At 51.8% G+C, this 24,115-nt stretch overlaps 11 protein-coding genes and 1 non-coding gene across 12 annotated transcripts; 7 read left to right on the top strand and 5 right to left on the bottom strand.

Annotated features, from left to right (window-relative positions):
- Nucleotides 1-646: 646 nt before the first annotated feature.
- CC1G_02300 (hypothetical protein) lies at nt 647-1,210 on the bottom strand (the record flags this gene model as incomplete). The annotated part of the gene is made up of 1 exon (XM_001830797.2): nt 647-1,210. The coding sequence occupies one exon, from the start codon at nt 1,208-1,210 to the stop codon at nt 647-649; it is 564 nt and encodes a 187-aa protein (XP_001830849.2).
- A 302-nt stretch (nt 1,211-1,512) lies between these two features.
- On the top strand, nt 1,513-1,601 carry CC1G_20065. Its single transcript has one exon. It is a non-coding gene; the product is annotated as a tRNA-Thr (tRNA).
- A 778-nt stretch (nt 1,602-2,379) lies between these two features.
- On the top strand, nt 2,380-3,867 carry CC1G_02299 (diphosphomevalonate decarboxylase; the record flags this gene model as incomplete). The annotated part of the gene is made up of 4 exons (XM_001830796.2): nt 2,380-2,432; nt 2,487-2,557; nt 2,618-2,864; nt 2,926-3,867. Exons 2-4 carry the CDS (start codon nt 2,499-2,501, stop codon nt 3,865-3,867), a joined length of 1,248 nt encoding a protein of 415 aa, XP_001830848.1. The 5' UTR covers nt 2,380-2,432; nt 2,487-2,498.
- Nucleotides 3,868-4,253: 386 nt separating this feature from the next.
- On the bottom strand, nt 4,254-6,693 carry CC1G_02298 (autophagocytosis associated domain-containing protein; the record flags this gene model as incomplete). The annotated part of the gene is made up of 7 exons (XM_001830795.2): nt 6,592-6,693; nt 6,489-6,524; nt 6,229-6,274; nt 6,106-6,160; nt 4,855-5,512; nt 4,541-4,775; nt 4,254-4,480 (listed from the first exon to the last, which is right to left on the bottom strand). Exons 1-7 carry the CDS (start codon nt 6,604-6,606, stop codon nt 4,254-4,256), a joined length of 1,272 nt encoding a protein of 423 aa, XP_001830847.2. The 5' UTR covers nt 6,607-6,693.
- A 508-nt stretch (nt 6,694-7,201) lies between these two features.
- On the bottom strand, nt 7,202-9,110 carry CC1G_02297 (hypothetical protein; the record flags this gene model as incomplete). The annotated part of the gene is made up of 4 exons (XM_001830794.1): nt 7,202-7,693; nt 7,758-8,195; nt 8,538-8,713; nt 9,044-9,110. 4 exons carry the CDS (start codon nt 9,108-9,110, stop codon nt 7,202-7,204), a joined length of 1,173 nt encoding a protein of 390 aa, XP_001830846.1.
- Nucleotides 9,111-11,551: 2,441 nt separating this feature from the next.
- On the top strand, nt 11,552-12,023 carry CC1G_02296 (hypothetical protein; the record flags this gene model as incomplete). The annotated part of the gene is made up of 2 exons (XM_001830793.2): nt 11,552-11,774; nt 11,830-12,023. The coding sequence occupies 2 exons, from the start codon at nt 11,552-11,554 to the stop codon at nt 12,021-12,023; spliced, it is 417 nt and encodes a 138-aa protein (XP_001830845.2).
- A 1,348-nt stretch (nt 12,024-13,371) lies between these two features.
- On the top strand, nt 13,372-13,659 carry CC1G_02295 (hypothetical protein; the record flags this gene model as incomplete). The annotated part of the gene is made up of 1 exon (XM_001830792.2): nt 13,372-13,659. One exon carries the CDS (start codon nt 13,372-13,374, stop codon nt 13,657-13,659), a length of 288 nt encoding a protein of 95 aa, XP_001830844.2.
- A 648-nt stretch (nt 13,660-14,307) lies between these two features.
- Nucleotides 14,308-16,077, top strand: CC1G_02294 (hypothetical protein; the record flags this gene model as incomplete). The annotated part of the gene is made up of 1 exon (XM_001830791.1): nt 14,308-16,077. One exon carries the CDS (start codon nt 14,308-14,310, stop codon nt 16,075-16,077), a length of 1,770 nt encoding a protein of 589 aa, XP_001830843.1.
- Nucleotides 16,078-16,657: 580 nt separating this feature from the next.
- CC1G_02293 (hypothetical protein) lies at nt 16,658-17,442 on the bottom strand (the record flags this gene model as incomplete). Its single annotated transcript, XM_001830790.1, has 3 exons — nt 16,658-16,893; nt 16,958-17,040; nt 17,090-17,442. The coding sequence occupies 3 exons, from the start codon at nt 17,440-17,442 to the stop codon at nt 16,658-16,660; spliced, it is 672 nt and encodes a 223-aa protein (XP_001830842.1).
- A 930-nt stretch (nt 17,443-18,372) lies between these two features.
- CC1G_02292 (hypothetical protein) lies at nt 18,373-19,008 on the top strand (the record flags this gene model as incomplete). The annotated part of the gene is made up of 3 exons (XM_001830789.1): nt 18,373-18,545; nt 18,614-18,678; nt 18,743-19,008. 3 exons carry the CDS (start codon nt 18,373-18,375, stop codon nt 19,006-19,008), a joined length of 504 nt encoding a protein of 167 aa, XP_001830841.1.
- Nucleotides 19,009-19,970: 962 nt separating this feature from the next.
- Nucleotides 19,971-20,488, bottom strand: CC1G_02291 (hypothetical protein; the record flags this gene model as incomplete). The annotated part of the gene is made up of 3 exons (XM_001830788.1): nt 19,971-20,132; nt 20,225-20,381; nt 20,454-20,488. The coding sequence occupies 3 exons, from the start codon at nt 20,486-20,488 to the stop codon at nt 19,971-19,973; spliced, it is 354 nt and encodes a 117-aa protein (XP_001830840.1).
- A 631-nt stretch (nt 20,489-21,119) lies between these two features.
- On the top strand, nt 21,120-22,753 carry CC1G_02290 (hypothetical protein; the record flags this gene model as incomplete). The annotated part of the gene is made up of 4 exons (XM_001830787.2): nt 21,120-21,637; nt 21,688-21,760; nt 21,813-22,487; nt 22,535-22,753. 4 exons carry the CDS (start codon nt 21,120-21,122, stop codon nt 22,751-22,753), a joined length of 1,485 nt encoding a protein of 494 aa, XP_001830839.2.
- Between the last annotated feature and the right edge of the window lie 1,362 nt (nt 22,754-24,115).

Below are 24,115 nucleotides of genomic sequence, written 5' to 3'. Positions count from 1 at the left end.
AAACCATGAGCAGAGCACGTTGTCTACCAGTATGCCGTCAACTTGCCTATCTGAGCCTTATCGATGGCCTGTCCTTCAGGAATGGTCTGAGGATACATGGTGAAGTCAATTCTTCGTACTGACTAGGCGGTGCGGCGGAACTTCGAGCCTCTCGCGAGCGCTGAGGCTGAATCAACCAACAGAGCGTGCATAGCATTAATATTCATACCTTGTGGATTGGGATTGGCGCGCCGGAAAGTGGCCAACTGACGACGGCTTTTTCGTTGTTCGGCCCGGGGGCGCCCCTCGCTTTGATCAACCACGATTGTACACTACAAGTAAACCCTTAGGCGAACGCTGTCGTTCAGATATGGACGTCGGAACTCGGGATTCGCATCATGAAAAGGGCTCCGCACCCAAGGGGAGATGGACTGGCCCTCAGAAATGATTTCAAACTCCGCGAGTTACTTAAGCTTACGCGGCGAGCGCTCGGGCGCTAAAGAGGTTCGAGGAATTCGGACTTTTTCACGGAGTGCGTAACATATCACAATTCAGCTTTAAATACAACATGGACGTGCATGGAGGAACGAGAGCAACTAAACAGAGTGGTACATATTGCTGAATGGAAGGGGGGTTCAAATTATACAGGAAAGTGTTAATGCTGACCCTAAAGTCCGGTCCACATGGGCCTCCATGCGAGCTTGCGTGTGGTAGAGAATGCGATGCAACCCCCGGCAAGGACGAGCAATGCAGCTCCGACCGCGATGGGGGTCCAATCTATGTTGTTCCCGGGATCTTTCTTCTTGTCTTCAGGATGGTCGTTGACATGATTGCTGGTAGCTGGACGTCGTTGATCAGGCGTGTCACCTCGCAGGGTAGCGTTGGGGACGGATATGTGGTCTGCAGGAGTATGGAAGAAGAATATGACTGAGCTTTTCTTCTCCTCTTGGAGTGGAGATTGGGAAGTGAAGTACGTACCCAGAGTGAATTTACAGTGGTTGAAAGTGAATCCGCGACCATACGCAAACATACACGCGTCAAAGGGGAGCTGGGGATCATTGGCCATGACTTGATTGGGGGTGCCGACGCCATTCCCGATGCCGTCTGGGTCACCAAGCTGTATGCTGTTGTACCCATGGTTGTTGTCGGTATGGTTGTGCATGTCATGGCGGTTTGGGTATGCGATGTGTTGTTCATCGTAAGGGGCAGCACCGTAGGTGTGTTTTGACATACTGAAGGGAAGGTTTGAAAAGGGAGGGTAGATACAGTAGGACTATATGTTCCAAATTCCGCGATTCAAACACCGCCCTGCATGTGGGAAGTACGGAGCACGAACCTAGCGAAGTTGTAATGGCCAACTTCGACCGGAACCTGCCTTTAGGCTTGGCGACGGTCATGATCGAAATGGTAAAGTTGCTTGACACTTGTACATATCTGGAGCTTCTGTAGCCCACAAGAAGAGCACTGGGCAAGCAAAGGCGAACGTCAAGAGGGAGGCTCGAACTGAAACATACAACAGCACCTCTTAGCATCTCCTTCTTAGCTCAGTTGGTAGAGCGCGTCACTAGTACGTCCATCCGCGGATTATGACGAGGTCAGTCGTTCGAGTCGGCTAGAAGGAATGTCAGTGCAATGTTGCTTTTTTCTTGCTTTTTTAAGCTGCCTCTTTCTCAGTCGGATCACTGGCTCTTCAGATGGATTAAGGGCACGTATCTCGGTACACACCTGCCAGCGCAACTTCAAGGCAGATGGCAGGAAGAACATTGGCGACCATCCTAATTCTTTTTGCTTCCGCGCCTCTGAAACTAAACAACTCTCCTTTCCCTCTCTCACTCTCCCTCTTTCGAGTCTTGAAAGCTTGAAGGCAAGTTTAAAGTTCTTCTGAGAGCCTTTGTTCTCGCCAAGATAGGGGCTCTCGAGATAAGATCATCATCGCTGATCATGAACGCGTCGCGCGTTCGATTCTCGCTGCTGCCATTCCCCCTTCCCTTCTCTATGCATCCTCGGCTCAGACCAGAAGGGCACGGAGCGAGGTAGAGTTTACAGGAAACACTTGACACAAATCGGATTCTCCGAACCGACACAACCCATCCCTCCGTAAAGAAGATGCAGTGCTTACCCGTCTCTCAATGACAGCGGACGCGTCCAAAACCCGTCGTCGCAATGGCTTCCACCATGGTATCATTGACTGCATGCATACCCCGCTTTCCAAGGAGTCTCTTCATAATCCATTACTCGGAGTAGTAAGTATAGTAGTTCTTCAGCTGAGATATAGATTTAAAAGACATGATGGATGGATGGGGAATGATTAGAATCTCGTACCATCCCGCGCTCGGAGGCGGCGGAATACATATAAAAGCGACAGGGGTCCTGAAGGCTTGGCTTCTTTTTCCGTGGTCCAATCATCCTTGCTCTATCGTCCATCATCTCTTCCTCCTCCTCGCTGTGTAAAGGTACGCGTTTTCAAGAAGAGGGCGATGATCTGAAATATTGAAGAGTATTTGTAGATCTAGTAAATCATGTCAGAGCCGATCTACGAAGCGACTGCCTCTGCGCCAGTCAACATCGCCGTCATCAAGTGCGCTCTTCTCTCTCTCTCTCTATCCATGATTGAGATCTAATACTCGACATCGTTCAGATACTGGGGTAAACGCGACACCTCACTCATCCTGCCCACCAACTCCTCGCTCTCCGTCACCCTCTCGCAGGACCACCTCCGATCCACGACCACATCCCGCGCTTCGTCCTCCTTCGACAAAGATCGCCTATGGCTCAACGGACAGGAGGATGTTATCAAACCCGGATCGAGACTAGAGACGTGTATCCGCGAGATGAAGAAACTGAGGAAGGAATTGGTGGAGGATAAAGATGCTAATGCTCCCAAGGTGCCTTATTCATTCATTCAAACGTCTCATCTACCCAAAATCCTCACATGTATAATGTCAGCTCTCAACTCTCCCAGTCCACATCGCCTCCTACAACAACTTCCCCACCGCCGCCGGGCTCGCATCAAGCGCAAGCGGTTTCGCCGCGCTCGTCTCCTCCCTCGCCCACCTCTACACTCTGACCCCGCCGCTCACCTCGCCCTCCACCCTCTCCCTCATCGCGCGTCAAGGCTCCGGCTCCGCCTGCCGCTCCCTCTTCGGCGGCTTCGTGGCCTGGGAGATGGGCTCCACCCCCACCGGCACCGACTCGCTCGCCGTCCAAATCGCCGACGAAGCGCACTGGCCCGAGATGCACGCCCTCATCTGCGTCGTCAGCGACGACAAGAAGGGGACGAGCTCCACAGCCGGCATGCAGCGCACCGTCGAGACGTCGACTCTGTTGCAGCACCGAATCAAGGATGTCGTGCCCCGGAGGATGGACGAGATGATTAGGGCGATCAAGGAGAAGGATTTCGATTCGTTCGCGAGGATCACGATGGCCGACTCCAACTCGTTCCACGCCGTCGCGCTCGACACCGAACCACCCATCTTTTACATGAACGACGTCTCGCGCGCGATCATCGCCCTCATCGTCGAACTTAACCGTGTATCATTGGAGAAGGGCGAGGGATACAAAGCGGCGTATACGTACGACGCCGGTCCCAACGCTGTCATCTACACACTCGATAAGAACGTCAAAGAGGTGATCCAGCTCATCGTCAAGTACTTCCCGCAAAAGGCGGGCGAGTTCAAGGATAACCTCCAGGTTCTCGGAGGAGGTGTGGCCGATATCAACCAAGTCGCACAAGTTCCGGAGGGGTTCAATGAGAAGGTCGCGGTGGTTAGGGAGGTTGGTGCCGTCAAGGGTTTGATTCATACCAAGGTCGGCGATGGACCGAGGAGGTTGGGTGATGAGGAGAGTTTGTTGGGCAAGGATGGCTTCCCCAAGACTCTGGTCGCCTAAGCGCGGTTGGTAGGAATCTAATAGAAGTTATCGGCTACTCGGATCTCAAGGAATATAATGCTCTCATCTACTCCCCCACCAACCAGAGTGAAAACAATCATATGGAATTGGTATGCTCGATCGGAGAACTGTGTGTATGAAAGAATGAATGTATGCGAGTTGTATAGAATGATAGGAACAAAAACAAGGCGCGGTAAGAGAATTGAAAGAAAATCGACTTTGGATTTCTAGTAATGACGTTAGTAGTAGTATCAAAAAAATGGGACAAAGTAATAGTAGTACAGAGGAAAAAATCGATTACAAAAAAAAGAGAGTACACCTTCAACACGTTTATTCCACTCCCTTCCACCATCAGCCCCTTCCACTTTCCACATCCCACCTCCCACCTAAAACGAAGTAGTACTATCAACCTCAATAGTCGGCACAATACTCGCAATAAACTTGAGGAAAACCACAAGATAGAAATCAACCCTCATGCCTTCAGGCTCATCGCTATCCTTATCATCCCCAGCTGCACCTGCTGCAGAAGACGACGAGGACGCCTCCTTCCCGCCACTCGATTTACGTCCAAACAACCATTTCTTCTTTTCTTTGGGTTCTTTCGCGTCTTTGCCTGTATCGATCAAATGGTCAGAAAACAACACTGTGAAAAACCGAACAGAGGGTTACGCACCAGAAGCACCACCCAAAGCCTTCTCCTTGGCCTCCTTCGCAGCCAACTGCTCAGCCACAACCTTATCATTCATCCTCTCAATAATCTTCTTCATCACACTCGAATGCTTGCACGGGTGCACACTCGCAGCTTGGAGCGAGGTAGAATGGATGAACTGCTCAATCGTGACCGTCTTTTGCGCGTGGTCAGCCGAGATGTCTTGGAAGATTTGTTGGGGGGTGAGAGGGGTGCGGTTCTATTATCCGGGTTGAGAAGGGTTAGATTAATTCGGTAGGTGGAGAGAGGGGATGGAAAGGAGAGGGGATACAACGCACCTCGTCGTACCCGATCAACCACAACCTAGGCGTCTGGTAATACTTGTCATACGTGATCATAACATCATACGTCCGGACTTGCAAAAGGTTCGTCTTGGCCGGTTCAACCACCGCACTCGTCTTCGCCGCCCCCGCAGCAGGCGCCGCCGCAGCAGGCTTGGTAGCAGTAGCCTCATCAGCCTCCTCCAAATCCTCCTCCATATCAGGTATATCATCCAAATCAGGCGTCTCCTGCGCACCACCCTGTCCTCCCCCCACTCCCCCTCCTGCTCCGCCTAACGAAACACCACCCATCCCTTTCGAAAGCCCATCATCGTCATCCTCGTCATCCACATCCGGGATCTCACCAAGCCCCTCCCCAGCACCAAGCGTACCAGGCTGCGTCACCTTCCGTCCCGCATGCGTCTCGACCCAATCGTCATCGTCAGCAGCAGCAGCGTTCTTGTCTTTGTCCTTGCTCTTGCCGCCAGAGGAGGAGGCCGCGGGGGTGGAGGTGGTAGGCTCGTCCCCGGAGAAGTTGACGAGTCGCTCAGCGTCCTCGTCGGCGTCGGTGTAGGCGAGTGATTGGGCGCGCCGGAGGCAGGGTACGCCCCGTGTTACGAGGTATTGCTTGTCGGCGGGCAGAAAGTCGCGGGTTTTGGAGGGGTCGCCTTTTTCCCTGTTGGAATGGTTTTGGTCAGTATATCGTGTTATGAGTGAGGGGTGATCGTGATGCTGATATTGATACGATAACGGTGTGGGGGTGGGGCGCGAGTATTAATATGGCAGGCACACGCAACGGAACAGAACACGCTGATGAAGCGTGATAAGATCGACGTGGGGTACTATGCAATGCAGCGCCCCGGCGAAGATCGACCATCGGGCTCCACGCGAATCCTGGACGAGGATCAAGAGACGCGCGTTGCAGATTGACCCGTGAAAGCATAATGAAAGATCCATCCGGTGCACGAGGCACGGGTCTAGCGCCCACACACCAACCATAACGAGCATCCTCCCGTATCGAGCGGGCCTGGATCTGGATTGGGTTGGCATGGTGGTACCTAGTCACAAATATGCATCCCACAGCGCCGACGCCGAAGCGGGTCGCAATCGACCGACCGACCGACGGACTGACCATCGGACGGGCGCCTCCCTATCGATCGACCTGGGTATCCTCCAAGTGGCTGGCCCGTTCCCCTCTCTGCTGGCCCCCCGCCCCGTCACACAGAATCGAGTCCCGCCACAAGAAACCCACAGGAAACGACGACTCACCAAGACCAAACTGGGAACTTGTACACCAAGAAATCGCCCGATGCTACGAATTCCTCTGTAGTAGTCGACGATCAGTTTCGCTGTCCGCGTTCTGCGAGGGAAGAGGGAGGGAGAGGAACGCACCAGGTGTGATACGCCCGTGTTCCTTGAACTTGCTTTCCTTGAGGACCTGGAGAGGTGGGAGGAGAGGTGATCAGTACACTCATCACCCCCCGCTGAACATTGGTTGTCGAGAGACGGAGGAGGGGCGTCGCTGTCGCTGTCTCCAACTGCGTGGTGGTCGATGGATGCATGAACTCGCCCTGACTGCTGACATCGACGATAGCACCCTCCACTCGCCTCTCCTAACCAACCAAGCAAACGACGCTGGGGAAAAAACGTACTGGACTCAAGTACTCGCGCACAGCGAACAAATGGGACTACACATCCATGCCAGAAACCACCATTAGCAAGTCATCGTTCGATCTAGAATGTATAGAAACAAACCTGAAGAGCTTGCATCCTTTCCTCCTAATCCTTCAAAAAAGCAGGTGTCGTATCTGTTCTGTCGTGTTGTACTCTCCAAACTCAGGCTGGTGGTACTGGTAACTAGTAGTGCAACCCCTTGAGCCTCGTTATCTCGATCGATGAAACTCGAAGCTGGACGAACACTCTTCTGCGAGTCTAGCTGGTCGTCGTAGGGCGAACGAGTCGAAAGTCGTAATGGAACAACGAGAAGAAGAGGGTTGTTGAGGAAGAGAAGTTGGGTGTTGAAGAGTGCTGGGATTGGTTGGTGATGGTGGTTATTGATACAATCGATTTACGCTTGGCCGAGTTAGGGGTGTGAACCACGTGCCTCTTGGTCGGGTGCCTGGCCCCGCGCTGCAAATCAAAATCAATGTCCACTGGCGCGGTCATTTGACTCTGACACGAGGTACGAATGGATGTATACAACATAGATGTAACCCAAGAACAAACGTATGTATGTACCGCAAGTCAATATAACAGTAGGTATGTATGTGTTTTCCTCGTTCAAGAGGATTTTTGTGACCTTGTATCCAAGGTCTCGCCGGGGGTATGAGGAAGTGAGTATAGATGTGAGGAAGGTCGACAAAGACTACGATCTCTCCTCTTTCTTCTCCTTCTTACTCTTCTTCTTCTCCTTCTTCCCTTTCTCTTTCTCCTTCACCTCCCCGCTCTCTCTCGCCGGTTCGTCCACGTCCATCTTATCCTCCCCACCCTCCTTCTCCTTGCTCTTCTTCTCTTTCTTCTCTTTCTTCTTCTCTTTACCCTTCTTCTTCTCCTTTTTCTCCCCATCCTCCACGCTCCCTTTCGCCACCTCCGCACCCTCCGTCGTCGTCGACTCTTCCGGCGATTTCGACTTTTTCTTGTCCTTCTTCGACTTTTTCTTCTCCGAACCGTCTGCCGCCTCTGTTGAGCCTCCCTGCAGCTCTACGGATTTGGACTTTTCCTTCTTCTTCTCCTTCTTCTCCTTCTTGTCTTTCTTGTCTTTCGACTTTTCCTTCTCCTTCTCCTTTTCTTTCGACTTGTCACTCGACTCGGCCTCAGCAGACGAATCGAGCTTGGTCTTTTTGGGTGCTGGCGATGACTTTACAACAACCGATGAGCATCCTACGAGATCGAAGACGAGAAAAACAAGACAAGACACTCACCTCCTCATCCTCAGCTTTCCGCTTCTTACTCTTCTCCTTCTTCTCCTTCTTCTCCTTACTCTCCTTCTCCTTCCCATCCTCCTGCGTCTCATTCCTCTTCTCAACTACACCCTTCAATGGCGAATCCGATCCTTTCTTCTTCTCCACCCCATTCACCCCATTCGCACCATTCGCACCACTAACACCACCCTTACCCTTCCCCTCTACATCACTCTCCGTAGGCGAAGGTGTCACAGGGGACATCCGCGTAGGCGCGCCAAGGGGCATATGGTTCGCGCCCGTCCCTCTGTTCACAGGCTCGCGGTTCCGGTTCCAGCTGTTATTGTGGTTGCTGTTGTTGTTGAACCCCCCTCGACCACCACCCCGTCCTCCCCGTCCTCCGCCCCGCCCTCCGCGTTGGTTGTTGTTGAAGTTGGATTGGCCGTCGCGTCCACCGGTCTATGGCGAAAGGAAGGGTCAGTATTTCGTGTCTGTGCAAGAAGCGTGTGGAGAGAGGAGGAGGAGGAGGGGGAGGGGGAGCGAAGGTGTGTGTGAGAGAGAAGGTAGGGTCGTTTGGAACGCTGCAATGTGTAGCAGGGGCGAGGCAAACCACGACGACGGTATTGTAGATTACATGGGTGTAACCCCAACTTCGACTGAGAACCCTCCAACCCCGACCGACCCCCATCCCGACGCCTACCCACACCTCCCACCTATAGCCACACCTCCCACCCAACAAAATCCCAACAAAATCCCAACAAAAATCCCACCAAAAAAGTCAAACAAAAAACAAGGACTCACCTTCGGCCCTTTATACAAACTCTTCTGATACTTCTCCGCTTCACTAATACAACTCGTATGGCCCTTCCACTCGCCGGGGGTGTTGAACGTTTTGGAGCAGTCGATGCAGTCGAACCCGCCGTGGCATCGGCCGGCGTGTTGGTCGAGTTTGGGCTTTTTGACGACGTCGCCGCAGCCTGGATGGGGGTTGAAGGTTATATAGAGGTTGAGTAGAGGTTGGAGAGTCGGAGGTCGGGGGGTTATTTCGTTTTTGGAGGTTCGAATCGGTGTGTGGTACGAATTGGAAGACGAGTATCGAGGGCGGAAGACGACCAGGCAATGGTTAGCGTATGAGCCCAGGGAGGTTTAACATATCCAGAAGATAGTCCATTCGAATCAACACGGAGAAAATACCGATATCCAGGAAGAAAGAAACACTAGCAAAGTTAGCCGTTGCACCAAATCACGCATTATGCAGGGGAATGAAAGACTGACTATGACATCTGCAGAGGTCGAACCGAGCCCACGATCAGAGCAGAGCAGAATGCAGATAATGCAGATGGATGGATCGTGGTGTCGGTAGGCGAGCAGCATGGACAGACCGATCAATAAGGGACGACGACATTGGGAGGTTACAGAGAAGAGATTCCAGAGGATTTCTGTAAGTCATTCGTATAAACACAAAAGAAAACCAAACACGCACTGGAAAGAAACCATTTTCCCTTCTCTAAATCTTCAAATCCCCAATTCGTAGTGCTGTATTACCACAGTCGTTCACAGCCAACTATCGGCTGCTGGTATATCAAATAGGCCCCGTTATAGAGTCCTATTAATGTGACGTTTTGAAGAAGAGAGAGACAGAGAGAAAAGAGCGAGAGACGAAACCAGAGTTCAAAATTGACCTTGAGGAAGGTCAGAAAGCCTGAGGCAGATTCTATTTCAGCTTGGCACACCGATCGCGAAAAAAGTGGGCACGTGGATGGCACGTGGCTTGCATTTGGGCGCTAAATTCGTTTGCATCAGGTTATGACATTGATAGTAGATGGGCAAGAAGGAGAAGGGGGAATGACCAAGCTCAGCAGGGGGAGTACGAGCAAAGGCCCTAGCATACGATTTATGCTTGGCTGCTAGCGCTGTTGCTCCAACTGTCAAAGGCGGTAACTCGTTAGAAGCCTGCAACACTTGGCCACAGCAGTTCCCTGCCCTGTCAAGACAGATACAGACATCAACAATCAGGGTCAAAGACGTTTTCAAAAAGCGTTACAGGTCTTCCGTTCTACAACGCTGAGCGCACCATCCATACGGTGTGGAAAACACCCACTCCGCTATGTACGTACTTATATATACATTGCCAGTTTAATCTGAATATCTTCCCGGACGAACGCGCATTCCGAGTCCACGACGACATGCCGGTGGCTCTATGCTCTTCACCCGATTTGTGACGTTAGCTCTGCACACCATTTTCTGCCCGGCTCGCTTGCTCGAACAGGATTTGGCTTCGATTGCCGTTGGCATGTAGAGTGTTTGTGATGGGGTCTGATATCCATCGCTTTGGGGTTTGAATTTGTCCACAGTGGGTTGTCGAGGCTTAGCGCCTCAGCATTCCCGTAATAGCTGTGCGCTCAACCTGGGTAGTCAAGCTCCGAGTATGGCGTGGATTCAGCTGGGACGTCGACTTGGAAAAATAGGAAACCGCAAATGAAATTGACGCCCCTTCGTTACATATCGGGCGCTGCGGGTCGTGTTCCATGGGCGACACAGCCTGGGCGTTGAGCATTGTGACTATTTTAGGGTTGCTGCTACTAGTAGGTCGCGAAACCTAAATTTCCGACAGCTATAGTATGTGCCACCAGCGTAACTTTTTGCGCCAGTGATGTACCGTTCTTTGCATCTGTACTGACGATGGGCCATACTATGGTACGTCGTGGAGGAGAATTGAGACCAAACTACAGCGGGTGACTGTAGCCAACCCGCCGAAAGTTCGACCTTCAAAGCGAATACCAGCCTCCACTTTGAAAGGGCGATTTTCGATGTCAGTACTGTGGCCAGTCATCAGAGGACCCCGGAGAATATATGGGGAGGTTAGTTGGCATTCCTGATAAAATTCGGAAATTTTGGCCTGAATGTTACCTTAGTTCCTGATAAAATTGGTCATTTTGCGCGAAAATCTTAGTTGGTTTGTCCTGATAAAATCGGGTCGAGAGTCCGAGCTTAGACGTTTGTCCTGATAAAATCTTGGCCAAGGAGCCCCAAATGAGCATTATGTAGAGGTCGCAGGTTCGAATCCTAGTCGTTGATGTTGCTTTTGGCTTTCCAGAACCGCCACGGAAACGCATTTACTCCCTTAACCGATGCTACACTTCGGACTAACAGCAATTATTTCGCTCTCATCCCCCACATCCAGTTCCTCACAGTCTTGCCCTCCAAGACCATCACCCTGCAGTGCAATGGCGGCTTTCTTCTTGACCAGGAATTTTTACTACTTTTCAGATCTCTCTCTACGCAATCCACGGAGCTTGAGAAGGCGTTGAAATTGTGGAAAGGGAGGAAGAAGGATGACGGAGACTTGGAATTGGCTGATGGTGATGTAGTCGGGGATTGGTGACGAAAGAGGGCCAGTCTGAGCGAAAACCATTGAAATTGAAGGGAAAATGTTCATTTTTGACCAATTTTGGAGGTTAGTACAATGGTCCTGATAAAATTGGGATTTCGGCGCTAGGTTGAATTTTTGTCCTGATAAAATTGGAAAAAAACGCTTTCCGGTTTTGAAATCTAACCTCCCCATATACTTTCCGGGGTCCTGTCATCAGTCGGTGAGCGCTGACACAAAAGCCACCGGGTTGGACACCCCCGTGGCTACAATCGATCGGCACTGAGATCTGATGTTGTGCCTCAGTGCTCCGTCTTTTGCCCCTTCTATTCTTAGATTCTGAAAAACAGATAAAAACGGGACGCAGACCTAGTTCAGCCTCAACCCTCAGCTTCATTCATCGCTGCTTTTCTCACCTGTCCACTCCTCGACGAAGTTTAACGCGATGGCATATAGACACAGAAACCCTTTCAGGGCACAATTTGCAAGGGAACCGGAGGGTATTGTGCCAGAACACCCTGTACACCGCGCATTGCCGGTGGAGGATAGCACCAGGTCGACTATGAGTGGCACCGACACCCCCGTCGCCCAGAGCACTTTCAACCACGCACGCTATCTCACTTTCAACAACTGCCATTTCACCCAAGCCTCGCCGACGTATGTTAAAGGTTTGTGTTCAATGTGCTAACCGCGATCCGCATGGATGATGATGGTTTCCCTAAGACCAGATGCTGATCCGCAAGGTCAGCATGGAGGATTCTTCCACTGCGAAGGAAGATGGCGTGAACAAGCCTTTGAATGACTCAAGGAGCCTGTTGGCCTCCCCGGAGGATAACATAGTCTCTTCCCCTGTAGGAATATTGGGCGTGGTCATTCTTGTTAGTTGTGTGACATCCTTGATCATACGAAAGCTGTAGATGTGGGGATCGACGAAACGACCGCCAGTTAATGCATACATACCTTTGCTATTGGGAGAAGATAAATGACTTGCCACCATGTCCACCACTTGTACCCATACATTTTCAAATTTAATGCCTTTGGAAGAGGACTCCGTGCCCTACGGATTCAAACTGGTACCCCGTTGGTCAATCATTCAATAAGCCCGGCTTCAACTGTTCAGGAGAAGGCATTGAGTGGCTCTGACGGTTTGGACGGACATCATCCGGCCACCATAAAGTCCCTAATTTTTCCATGAGGTGAGGGTCGAGGGACCTTGGGGTGCTTGGTGGCGCGTCCTGAAGGACCTTCGAGTTACCTCAACTTTCGAGGTGCCGCACCCAAATATTTTGCGATTTCCGTTGCCCCGAGCCGCACATCACCAGTGAAGCCGGATGTGCAACGTGTTGGTAGGCGTATACGTAATCCAGTACACGATGCCTCGAACCTGTCGCCCGTGTTGACTGGGTGTGAGGAAACGCTTCCCGTATGATGCTTCCCGTATAAGTAGTACTGTTCAGTGCACGCGTGCGGGGTTTCGAAAGCCAAGACAAGATTTCCTAAAGGGGCTCGGCTCCTTCCAAATTGAGTACCGCACAGGGAGCATACCTTAGCTTCCGTGCTAAATGACGCTAGCCTGAGATCCAAGGCCTGGGTGCTGAGACTCAGAGAGGTGAAAGAGAATATGACACTCTCGTACACTCGTAGATCCACCTTACTACGGGTATTCAGTGTTTCATATCGGTGCTCTGTCGCTCTGTAGCGTGCATTTGGCCGAGTTCGAGACCTCACCGAGACTGGACGCGCAGTACACCGCTCGAAGAGATACAAGGACTTTAAAACTTCGAGATGTCAGCAACAGCCTATCGCCTGAATTGGAATCCATCGTCACAGCATGTATGGGCATAGCCTCACCAACGCTGGCGTTGTTCATGCGAACAAACCACCAATAGGATGAGTTGACGCGAGAACAGCACGTTTTCATTGGCCGTTCAAAGGAGCTCGCCTTTGACTGCCTCAATCTTGGACGCTCGAGATTCTGTTCTAGTCTCGAGAAGACTACTCTTGCACGCCCAGATTGGTCGCGACCGCGGAAAGCCATTGGTTATTATCCCCTACAGGTGTCCGTGAGCGTCTTGAACTCGTTTGACTCTGCCTCTCATTGGATGTTCTTATCACAATCTGGAGGCCAATGGACTCCCAGCTGGTTTGTTAAGAGGTCTACGAAACGAGACAAAAGCTGTAATACTTAGGTTATAAGTACCATACCCGACGGTTTCTTTGAGGTTCTCAAACATATTGGTCCTTTCCTCGTCTTCATCACCCCCAATGCCTTCCGGTGATTACAGCGCTCAGCACTCAGAGAGCCTCCCAGTCCCTCTGAGCTCGCCTCAGTCTGGTGATGGATCCATCCCCAGCCCGCAAGATGACGGCGAGCGTGCTGAATTTCGATCCGAACCTCCGCCCCCGCCAACCCCAACCCCAATCCAGTCCACTGAGTTCCGTCGGGAGAATGTACCTCTGGGTGCCGGCTCTTTCGCAAATTGTCGCGATCTAGCGTTCCATGATTGTACTTTCATCGATGCGTCGGCGAACATCTCCATCAATGGTGCGTAGGATTTCAAACGAGAAGTGCAATCCCATGACATATCAATTACCTGAGCGGCTCTGCAGACCACATAAACTGGAATGCCAATCAGAGACCTTGCGACACTCACCCGGGCCCTCGAGCTTCAAAGAAGAGAGAAGAGAAAGCGCCCTATATGAAGCACCCTACAGTGTGCATCGCAGGAATGACGGCCATCGTGGCAGGGACCTGGGCCCTTGGTCTATCGGGAGCACTCCAAAGTTGCTGGCATTGATACCTGCGACGATGTTTTATTCTACTAGCCCATTCGATTGACGCCTCACCTTCACTATTTATGTACCACGAGTCAATACTCTGCATGCCATCGCCTGTCTTCCTTAACGAGTGTAATAGACGAATTTAAGCGACGGAACCACGATCGAGAACTTAGACGAGAGGCCTACGGATTGCCTATGGATGTGAGAGATCGGGAATACAAAGGTAAATCCCATCGCCGATGCACGTCTCCAACCAATCTCCAACAAAGCTCGACAGACGATTGCTCTCATGCCGTGAGTTGCCGAAGGTAAAATCACCGTCGGATCAAACCCAGGAAACCTTCCGACAAACGCGTCTAGGCACGCGTTGCGAACGTTGCTTTCTCCTCTTCCTTCACCTTCTGGCTCCGCAGCGCAGTCATGTTCGCGACCAACGAGCCGTTACCCCAAGATGAAGTTTCTAGGATCAAGGAGAATATCGCTGGCCTCACATCTAGACTCTCCCGCAACGACCAGCAGCTCGCCATTCTCCTTCGTCAGGTAGAAGAGATTCGTGGCGAAAACGTGCGACTCAGCATCGAAATCCAGAAACAGAAGAACTTGATATCACTTCTCCGATCTCTCCCGCTCGAGCTTTTGGGCTACATTTTCCTCCTGGCAAGCGAACCAACTACCACGCCAATGCGAGACAGCAGGGACAATGGCCCCCATGGGACTCGGATAAAGGCCGAGCGCGTTGGGGCGCTCCGAGTCGTGCAGGGCGATGCGGAGAACAGGCGAGAAATTCTTGCTTTCAGCCACGTCTGTAGGCGCTGGAGAAGGGCTGCTCTCGCGACCCCGCGACTCTGGCGCTCGTTCTCTCTCCAGGAGGGCGCTTCTTACTCCCCCCGATCGCGGTTAATGAACTGGGACAGATATGTTCCCCGAGTTCAAAACTGGCTTCAGCGAGCTGGGGCTCTGCCCAAATCACTATCGATTTCAAGCACCTCTTACGTCACCGCAATTGGCATGTATTGCGATGATGATAACGACTCGTGCGGCGGCTCCTGCCCTGCATGTGCAGACTCTGTCGTGGATGGCATCATCAGGCAGCTACATCCCTGGAAACACCTCTCCCTCGAGGTCGTGACGCCAGCGTGCCTAGAGGCTCTCGGCAACAGGTTGTTGTCCACCGCTCCGGATGCGTGGAACTCGATCCAACACTTATCTATCTCCATCGCTAAATTGGGTGTCCCTAGGCCTCATGCCCGTTTTCCTCCTGTCCGGGACTTGAAGGAATTGCAAATCGCATTCCCGACGGATGATGAAGAGGCCAATTCCCCCAGCTTCCACATGGGTTTTCCCGCTTCAACACTTCAAAACCTCACCCATTTCGAGCTCACTGCGACTTGGAGTTTCGCCGCCGTTGCCGAAGTGTTGAGGCACTGTGTCAATTTAGACAGCTTTGTCTTTGTGTGGAGGTGTATGGATCTCGAGGATGTTATCGAATCCGGTAGCGATGGCGCTGATACAAACAATATCGGGGTGGTTCAGCTCCCCGCGCTCAAAACCCTCTCCCTCACACTTGAGGAGGAACGTCCCCCGAGTCTCGTTTTGCGCTCCCTCCAAACGTCGTCACTTACTCATCTCTTCATCAACCTCCTGGACGATGGTCCCGAGGAAGATATTGGGATCGTCGTCAAGGACTTTATTACCTCCTCCAACTGCTCCCAATCCCTCGTAACCTTTCATCTCGCGTGCGAGAATGTCACCGACGATAATCTGGTACAATTACTGCGACTACTTCCCTCCCTCCGGACATTGAGGTTAAGCTCCATGCAGAACGTTGTTGGGAAGTTCTTGTTACCGTTTTACTGCCCCTCGGACGACCATCTTCCACATCTCGAGGCGCTAGAGCTTCTCCAGATGCCTCGTGCCTTCAAACCGCGTTATCTTCTAAACTTCGTGGCTGCAAGAGGGCCAAGAGCCACCTACCATCCTCCGGACTCCAGCGGCAGGGTACAGGGTATCACTCGGACCGTGCTTAAACGGGCGGTGTTGGACTTTGCAAAGGAGCCGTGCCACAGTGGGGTTGTAGAGGCGTTGAATAGGGGATTTGAATTAGAAATGGACAAGGGGTGCATGCCCACGGCCTTTTATTCAACGCCTGAGCCAGCATGGGTGGCAACATACCATCGGACTACTACATAGTATGAAGTTTGTTATATCCTTTTCGTTCCAGTGAATTTGATGTACTTTCTATTGGATGTGCAGTTGGAATGTACAGACGCACATACCACCGTGCAATGGATCGGGTGAGCAAAGGTGAACAGATATTCGCCTGCAGCCATTGCTCCCGGGAATGCCAGGATTAAGACGGTCTCCAAAATCGATGCTGGAAATAGCGCCAGTGAAAAAGAAGGACAACAGTTCGGACGTATCATGATATCAGCGGCGCGAAGGTACTTTGGGAGAATCCGCTTTTCATGTGGCGACAGTTTTTCGCTGGATCACTGTGATCGTCCACGATCAGTGAAGTCGACGAGAATAGAATAGCACGGCGACAGTGGGAAGGAGTCGATAATGGAGTGCGATTTCTCAGGTCGTGGGCGGGATCGGCGGACATCTTGACGCAACTAGAGGCAGTTATCGTGATGACAGCAGCTTGCTCCTGATTAGATCTTGGCTGGGACACACCCTTCGTTTGTGAGGACAAGACGCGGACCCCCAATAGCTTCTAGTATAGATTACCCACGAAAGTCTAGCCAGCGATGGCACTGTTACCGGACCCCTAGGCCGTTGTCTCTTCCTCTGGATGCTCGATCTTCTCAGTTCCGCAGAATAGGACATGTCCAGCGTCTCTTTGCTCGGAAAGTGGCGGCAAGCGAGCTGGCTTCCTAGTGACAGACTTTTCCGACTCGGTTTCGAGAGAGGGAGACCCGTCAGGGATTCGAGGAGCCGGTATCCGTTTCGTGGTTTTGCAATTCAAGCACCTGTAAACCATAGCGTGGCCGTGCGATGAAAGCTCTGCACACGAGGGTCGTCAACTCCGAGGTTCTCAACCAGATCTTTCGCATATGGACCAACGTACTGCGTAGGCGCGTAGCGACAGAAACTCCTGGTATCAGGGTTGTTTTACACCCTTTGCATAATGTCCGTTTGACAGAGGGATCGCTGGAACACGAGTCAATATATTCCGAATTTCGCGATATAAAGCACGTACATCTTCAGAGTCGTCCTTTGAGCCACGGTTGGTATCGAGCGAGCATAGAACTGCCCGAGGTCATCCAAAATCTCGCTCGTCGACTTTCTGGATTTGGATTTCTTCCTCTTCTTGTTGGTACACTTCGATCCGCCAGGCTCTTGGCCTAGGCCTGGCTGTGCGGACTGAACGTCTTCAGCCTTCGAGTTGGAGGTCGAGGACTGCTGTGAGGTCTCTTCAAGACCTTCCAACCCACATCTCTGCAAATAGGCGCTCGCCTGGTACATAAAATTGAGCCTTTGGAGAACGTCGCGATTCGGTACGTTGTTGATGTTGGGCCCCACTTCTCTCTCCTTCTTGTCGTTCTTCCCCATGATGGCTTCAGTTTAGGGTGTTTTATGTCGTCGAAATGATTGTTCTAGATGACCTTGGATGGCCTTGCTGAGGGCGAAAGCCAAGCTGGGTCCTGGAGTTCAGACCGACCACCTTAGGCTTCTCGCGACTCGCCGACGGTGCCGATGATGGGGCTTGGCACGTGCTCGATATCATCAAATCACGGGGCATAGCCGCGTTTGGTCTTGAGGCCCCTATCTCTGATGGAGAGAGCGCAACCCCCGTGCAACTTTGAACGTCAGAACCACAGTGGCAAAAGGTTCGATAGGCTTTTCGCATTATCGAAGACCTGAGAAGGGGCAGAGAGCTCCGATAGGCGTTTATCATGCATAGAATTTACCGCATTGAATCGACTCGGAGGAACAAACTATAGTTACCGGGTCGAAGATCTTTCACTTGTGCTCAATGGAGATTTTCACTATTCGTTGCGATAATCCGAGTCAATGAATCCTACCCTAGCTAGTGCCACTCTCTTTCGTAAGGATATAGCTATAAGTGACCGCAATCCAATGCCTATTTTTCGGACTTCAAAGTTCATGATCCAAGCACTACTGTCTTTAAATTTGCCACCACCCTTCAACCGCCCTTAGGCAATGCATCCGCTTCGAAGCTCCCAGCCTTCAGGAACGTCCCAACGGGCGGCCGCTGCATGCAGTCATAAGGCGTCACATCACTAACCCTAAGCGCCCAGCCAGCTGCCCCAATCAAGCAGTGCGAGGCAAGATGTTGCGAGTCGCGGATCTAGGCACCAGGAACCTGCAAGGCATCTATAAAGAAAACCTCATTTAAAGGGTAGAGAATTATGATTCTGCTCGAGATTCCTTACCCCCACCCCGGCCCCAGTTTTGCGGTAGCTGTCGACGTCCCCATTCCATTCCTTTAACTTCACTCTCCTTGCTATCTTCACGACGATGAACAGACATTTCGCTTCAATTCTCAAAAGATCATCCCTCCTCTTATCCCTCTTATTTACCCTAATCAGCCAAGTTGACGCCTCCCTCTTACCCAAATCCGACAAAAAGAAGAGCAGAACAGTTATTTTTACCAAGGAAGCGGGGAAGACTGTATGTCATATCTTGGAAACGTACGCAAGTAATTGTTAATCCCTAGCGATGCTTATTTATTGACCGACATCTTTCCATCCTTGTGTAGAGGCGAAAGGGTGAAATGCCCCAATAAGACCCTAGTCATCGCTCTCGTCTCCGTCTTCTGCAGCAGTAAGTCAAACCCTTTCCCCTGCCTCATAAAGCACCATTTACCCACCGTCGACCACTCATGCAGTAATCCTCATCGTCGGAATCGCAATTCTCGCCTTCTTCTTGATGCGCAGACGAAAATTCAGAGTTGGTAAATCAGGGAAGGGGGAGAAAGGTAGCGATGGAGCATCCGAAGCGAAGCCCCAATCGCTCGAAGAAAGTTGCAAGACGCCCCAGATATCGCAAGAGGGCGAAGCGAAACAGAGGGAAGGCGCAGTCGAAGGACCTCCAACTATTCCCCACCACGTGCTCCCTCCTACCGATCCCTTCTTGAAGGCGGCACCCCAATAGTCGTCCTCTTCGTCCCACTTGCGAACAAAAGGAGTCTAACTACATACCATCGCTCCATTTCACAAACCTGGCATAGCTTCATGGCCACGGAGCATAAGTACTGTGGGTCACCTAGGCAGTCCACCAACGAACACTTCTTGATTAAAGCCATCACCCAAAATATCACCTTTGATACGGTATGGCTTTCATCGTGAGATGGCCTCTTCCTTTGGGGCACCTATAATCAAGAAGGACTCGTTGTGATCATCATGGCAAGGAGAGTATAGGAAGTGTGGGATCTGGCCAGTAGAAGTGCGTACCCACGGAATCAGAGGCGGGTTTGGCGGATAACATCACAGAAGACAGACGTGAGAAGGATGTTGGCGCATAGCGGGGAAAGTTGTGTTCTTCCCGAGCTTTGCGCTTTGCGCTCCGCGAGAAGTGGCGCGGGGTCGTGAAGTGGGGCTGCGGGCAAGAAATCCCTACCAGGTATACACCATGACTGGAATGTTTGAATTCCATGCAAGAATCACTTAAGAAGCGGCATGGTTCGTCATTTGTCATGACGGTTGCTATACGTCAGGTTGTGCCCCGGAGCGACTTTAACGGCATAAGTAGGATGTGCAGTTGTAGGCGGTTTTGCACCTACACAAAGTCAGAAAGAGGCATAAACAAACTAGTCAGAGGCGAGAAAGAGAGGAATGCGAATCCCATCATCGGGCAAGAATAGTGGGATCCACCGGTGATCTGGCCGTTCAACTTCGTGATCCACCAAACCACGCCGAGCGGAATGGGCAACAAAAGATGACGAACAGCGTCAAGAAACAAGCAATTGATCATTGAGCAAGATTTTACAAAATTATAGCACAACACTATTCGGATGGAGGTGGTTAATCCTCACAACAACGACTGATGAAAGAGATGGAAACTCACATTACAACAACAACATTACAACAAGGCTAGAAAGTTGAGTGTGGGGTCGTTCAGTTCATCTCGGTGTCGCCATCGTCGTCCTCGTCGTGTTCATTGCCAGTGAGACCAGCCTTGGCAAGGGCCTCCTTGGAAGTATAGTCGACGCGAACACCACGGGTTCGGCGGCCAGTAGGGAGAATAGCGCTGGGGTCAATCTCTTCAAAGGTTTCCTCCTGTCGCGGTTGTCAGCAAATTCAACATTGAAAGGCACGGCACAGCAAAGCGCGTACGAAACGCGCTCTGCACGTAGCAACGCGTCACCTACCTCTTCGTCGTCGTCTTCTTCAACCTCATCGTCGTCGTCGTCATCATCTTCCTCCTCTTCATCATCTACGCTCTCCATGGACTCGTCAGCAATCTCAGTGGACTTCCCCTTGCCCTTGTCGACTGTCGACGCGGCGACTGCATCAGATGCAGTGTTCCTATCAACAAGAACGCGTTAGCGGACGTCGCTTGGTCGTCGCGCTCATCGCCACTGAAGCGAAAAGACGTACTGGGCATTGGTGGGGTCAGTGACGCTGGACGACATGGCGCTGTGAGACGACGGTGGTGGTTGGGATGAGAAAAGGATTTGTGGGACTGTGGAAAGTTATGAAACGCGAGATGAATGCTGTTTGTTTGGACACTTTATTTGGCCCCGCAGCACTCAAATTGGGTTCAATTGCGCCCCTTTTCCTCTTCCTTTTTCCATGGAATTGCTTTGAATTCCTTTGTGCCTTTATGAACGGTTTTCAATCAAAGAATTGGGTATGTGAGCGCCTTCTAGTATGCTTGTCTACGGCTTCTGAAGTCAATCAAAGCTTTTAGACTGTCGCCTTGTGGGGAACGAAATCCGGGACAGTTTGCTCGGCCAAAGGAGGTCGGATCGCAGCTGCTCCGTGAATGTCGTAAATTACGCCGAATCTCTTCCAGTTCTGCGTTATCTGTGGACCCAAACTTGGCTGATGGCAGCAGGCGGCACAGCTGTAAACTGTGTCGAGATCTGAACTTGAGGCATCAGTTTGGTGGACATCCCATCATCATATGGATTCCACCTGTCTTATGCTCCTTTGATCCCGACTTACCTCAGCACTAGCAACCACTTCACTCTCGACGGGCGTCATATTAGATCCCTTTTGTCTTCCTGCACCACCTTGGTTCTTCCCCTTCAGTCACTGACCATGTCCAGGAAGGGTTCACTCGGCGATTTCCTCGAGGGCAGCCTCAAGGAATTCAAGCGCCGAGGTCGTTCTGACTCGGCGCTCGACAGGCCTTCAGCATTCGACAAGTCTGCCTCGGCCAGTGGTTCGTCGTCGACTGCAGCAAGTAGCGCCAGAAAGTCTATCATGCCCCTCGTTAGCCGCCTGCCCAGCTTTCGCCGCTCTGATGGATGGAGGCAGGCCCCCAGCCATGACAAGAGGCCGCTCTTGATCATGAGGCTCTCGTCCCAGTCCTTCCTCGATTCGGTCGTTCTCGACGACACCTCCAAAAACACCCTGTACACTATGAAAACAGAGGGCGCCACGACGAGGATCACGAGAAGCATATCGGCTACGACCCAATTCTGCACCATCCGCTGGCCGAAAACACTGCCTGCGATAGTCAAGGGAAAGATGGCAACCGACGGCGTATCGATACACCTGGGAGATGCACGGTTCATTGGTGGGGAGAATTTGTTGAAGCGGGGACCAAAGCCAGAGTGAGTATCATGTCTTCTGACTCGGTATAGTTTCACTGACACCCATCAAGTTCGTCGCGAAAATTCAATCTACCCAACTACTCCCAAGTCCTTAAATGGAAACGATATGGCAATATTTACTGGGTGTGTATTAATGAACGCCTCTTGACATATGGTTTTATTAATTTCTTCATAGTGCACGACGCTGTCCGTCAGAGGTCCAGTGGCTGTTCTGGAAATGGCCAAAGACAAAACGCCGACCAAGTTGACTGTTTATGAAACCCTTCACGACAAATACGACACAAAAGGCGTCCTCTCTTATCACGGTGTCTACATACCTTTGATGGACTATCTCCTGGTGACGGCGTTGTTGCTGGTGACGGACCTGCAAGAGTGGATGCTGGTGAAGAAGGTGGAGGGCAGGAACATCATTGTTCCGAATCCTTTGGGGCAGGAAGGGAGTGCAGTGGAAACGACAACATCGGACGTGCAATGGAGAAAGATCTTGTACCGCGAACCGATGTACCGAAGACTGGCAAGCGAAACGTCCTCGACCTATACTTGGTTCACGGATTCGGATTCGACGCACTACCCCATCACGCCAACGTCGCCTAGAAGCCCTCACCAAGTCTATGGCCACCCACCGAGCGCACCTGCAGGAGAGTCAATTCTCTCGTTCACGGACTCCGAGTACGAGGGTGATAATGAGGAGGTTACCGTCCGGCCCATAAGTCCATCCATGGAATCTGCATTTTATCCCTCTCAATCGGATGTCGCACCCGCACATGGATATGCCGACCCTTCCTATCATCGAAAATCGATGCCACCGCCTCCGGTGCCGCCGCTTCCCGCCCAGTTTCAAGGGAGCAATGTATCCCTACCCTCACCTCCTGTTTCAACCCCGGCCTCACCTTCTAGACCCTTACGCCGCCTCCCCCAACCGCCAGTCCAAAGACCCGGACACCTCACATTCGCGTCCGCGGCCTCCAGTTCTACGTCAACCCCCAGCTCTTCAAGCTCCAGGTCGCCACCGCATCCTCCTCACCCTCTATCAATTCCAACACCATCATACGATACCGCCATCGGTTCCTCCTCGACGGACAGCGCGGCCCAAACGAAACCTCATGGCATTGTTAACCGGACGAGATCAATGACCGCCCGTGCCGCACCACGGCCATTGCCCACCGTCCCATCAGCTAATGTTCACGCTTTACGACGTTCTCGGAGCCACGCTCTCCTCGCAGACGAGACAGCATCGTCGTCAATGTCAAACGAGATCCTGTTACCACCTCCGCCGCCGCTTTCACCGACGAGCCAACGTTCGCTTCCTCCAACGCCCCGTGTACCTGTTAGTGATCCTACGAGTCCGCCTCCGGAAGTTGCGCAGGAGGAATTGCGAGCAGCCGTCGCCGCCGTTCGCGCTTTACGCGGTCAACAACACGCCAACCAACATCGTCACCACCACAATCACCATCATTATCAAAGCCAGGGAGTGGACATTCTGCCACCTCTACCATCCCCGCCTGGGTCGGCGAAGAGCGAAGAGGACGACGTAGCGCAGTGGGTGCAGATTTTGACCAGCCCGGGCGGTGCAGCAGGGCGGAATGCACCCATGACGCCGTTTACGAGGCAGATGTTCGACGCTCCTCCGCCTGCTTACAATACCCTGACGTTCAGTCACCCGCCGCCACCGTTACCACCACCACCACCGGCAGCTCAGAGTGCTTTCGAATCTCAGTCGTAACGTGTAACAGGCTTCCTAAAACTGGGACAAGGGGAGGGTCTCTCTCTCTCGTGATGGATAACGCGATTGGTGGCTTGGGATCGCATTGTTCTCGTTCTTTCTCGCGTAAGGATGGGAACGTGCGACTGTCTCTGCGGGAATGCAAGTGTCATGTCCTTTGCGGTTGCACTTTTTTTGGCGGGTTGTGCGCGTGGAACGAGTGAAGCTTCGATGCGCCCAGACGTCAACTTGAGTTCCAAGTTTAGCGCTCCGTTGCTATCCTGTGGAAAGGTATCGACGTGGTGAGTGCTCAGGGATGTGGAATTTGTCATTGTATGTATACCCTCGCCGAAGAGCCCGACATGAGCTATCGGCCATTCTTTGTCAGTTAGTGCCGTTTCTCAGTGCTTACTCGCAGAACCTTGACGGCAGCATGGTTTCCTTTTCGTCTCTTTTCTTGTCTTCTTTCGATTTTCTTGGGCAACGTGTCTACGATCTCTCTCACCTCCCTATTGTTTGTCTTCCGGCTTTGACGACTGCTAGCATATACCGTATCTATGTATCACGAAAATGGCATTCTGTATCATTATATCGCCTTTCTCTTTATAGTTGCTGTCTTCCTCCCTTCTTCTGATCTCTGCATTTGTTTGTCTCTCTACATCGCTCCCGGCCTCACATTTTTTGACGTTTCTTTGCATATCCATACCTGTCTCCCGGGTGCAAATCCCGTTTCCTTCTTCTCGGTTCCGCAGAATCAAGAAGAAGTAAATAGGTGT

The sequence above is a fragment of the Coprinopsis cinerea genome, assembly GCF_000182895.1.
Source record: "Coprinopsis cinerea okayama7#130 chromosome 3 map unlocalized cont3.3, whole genome shotgun sequence".
In the NCBI taxonomy this organism is placed as follows: Eukaryota; Fungi; Basidiomycota; class Agaricomycetes; order Agaricales; family Psathyrellaceae; genus Coprinopsis; species Coprinopsis cinerea.
Note: the sequence above shows the minus strand (reverse complement) of the source record. Positions and strands in the feature narration are given on the sequence as shown.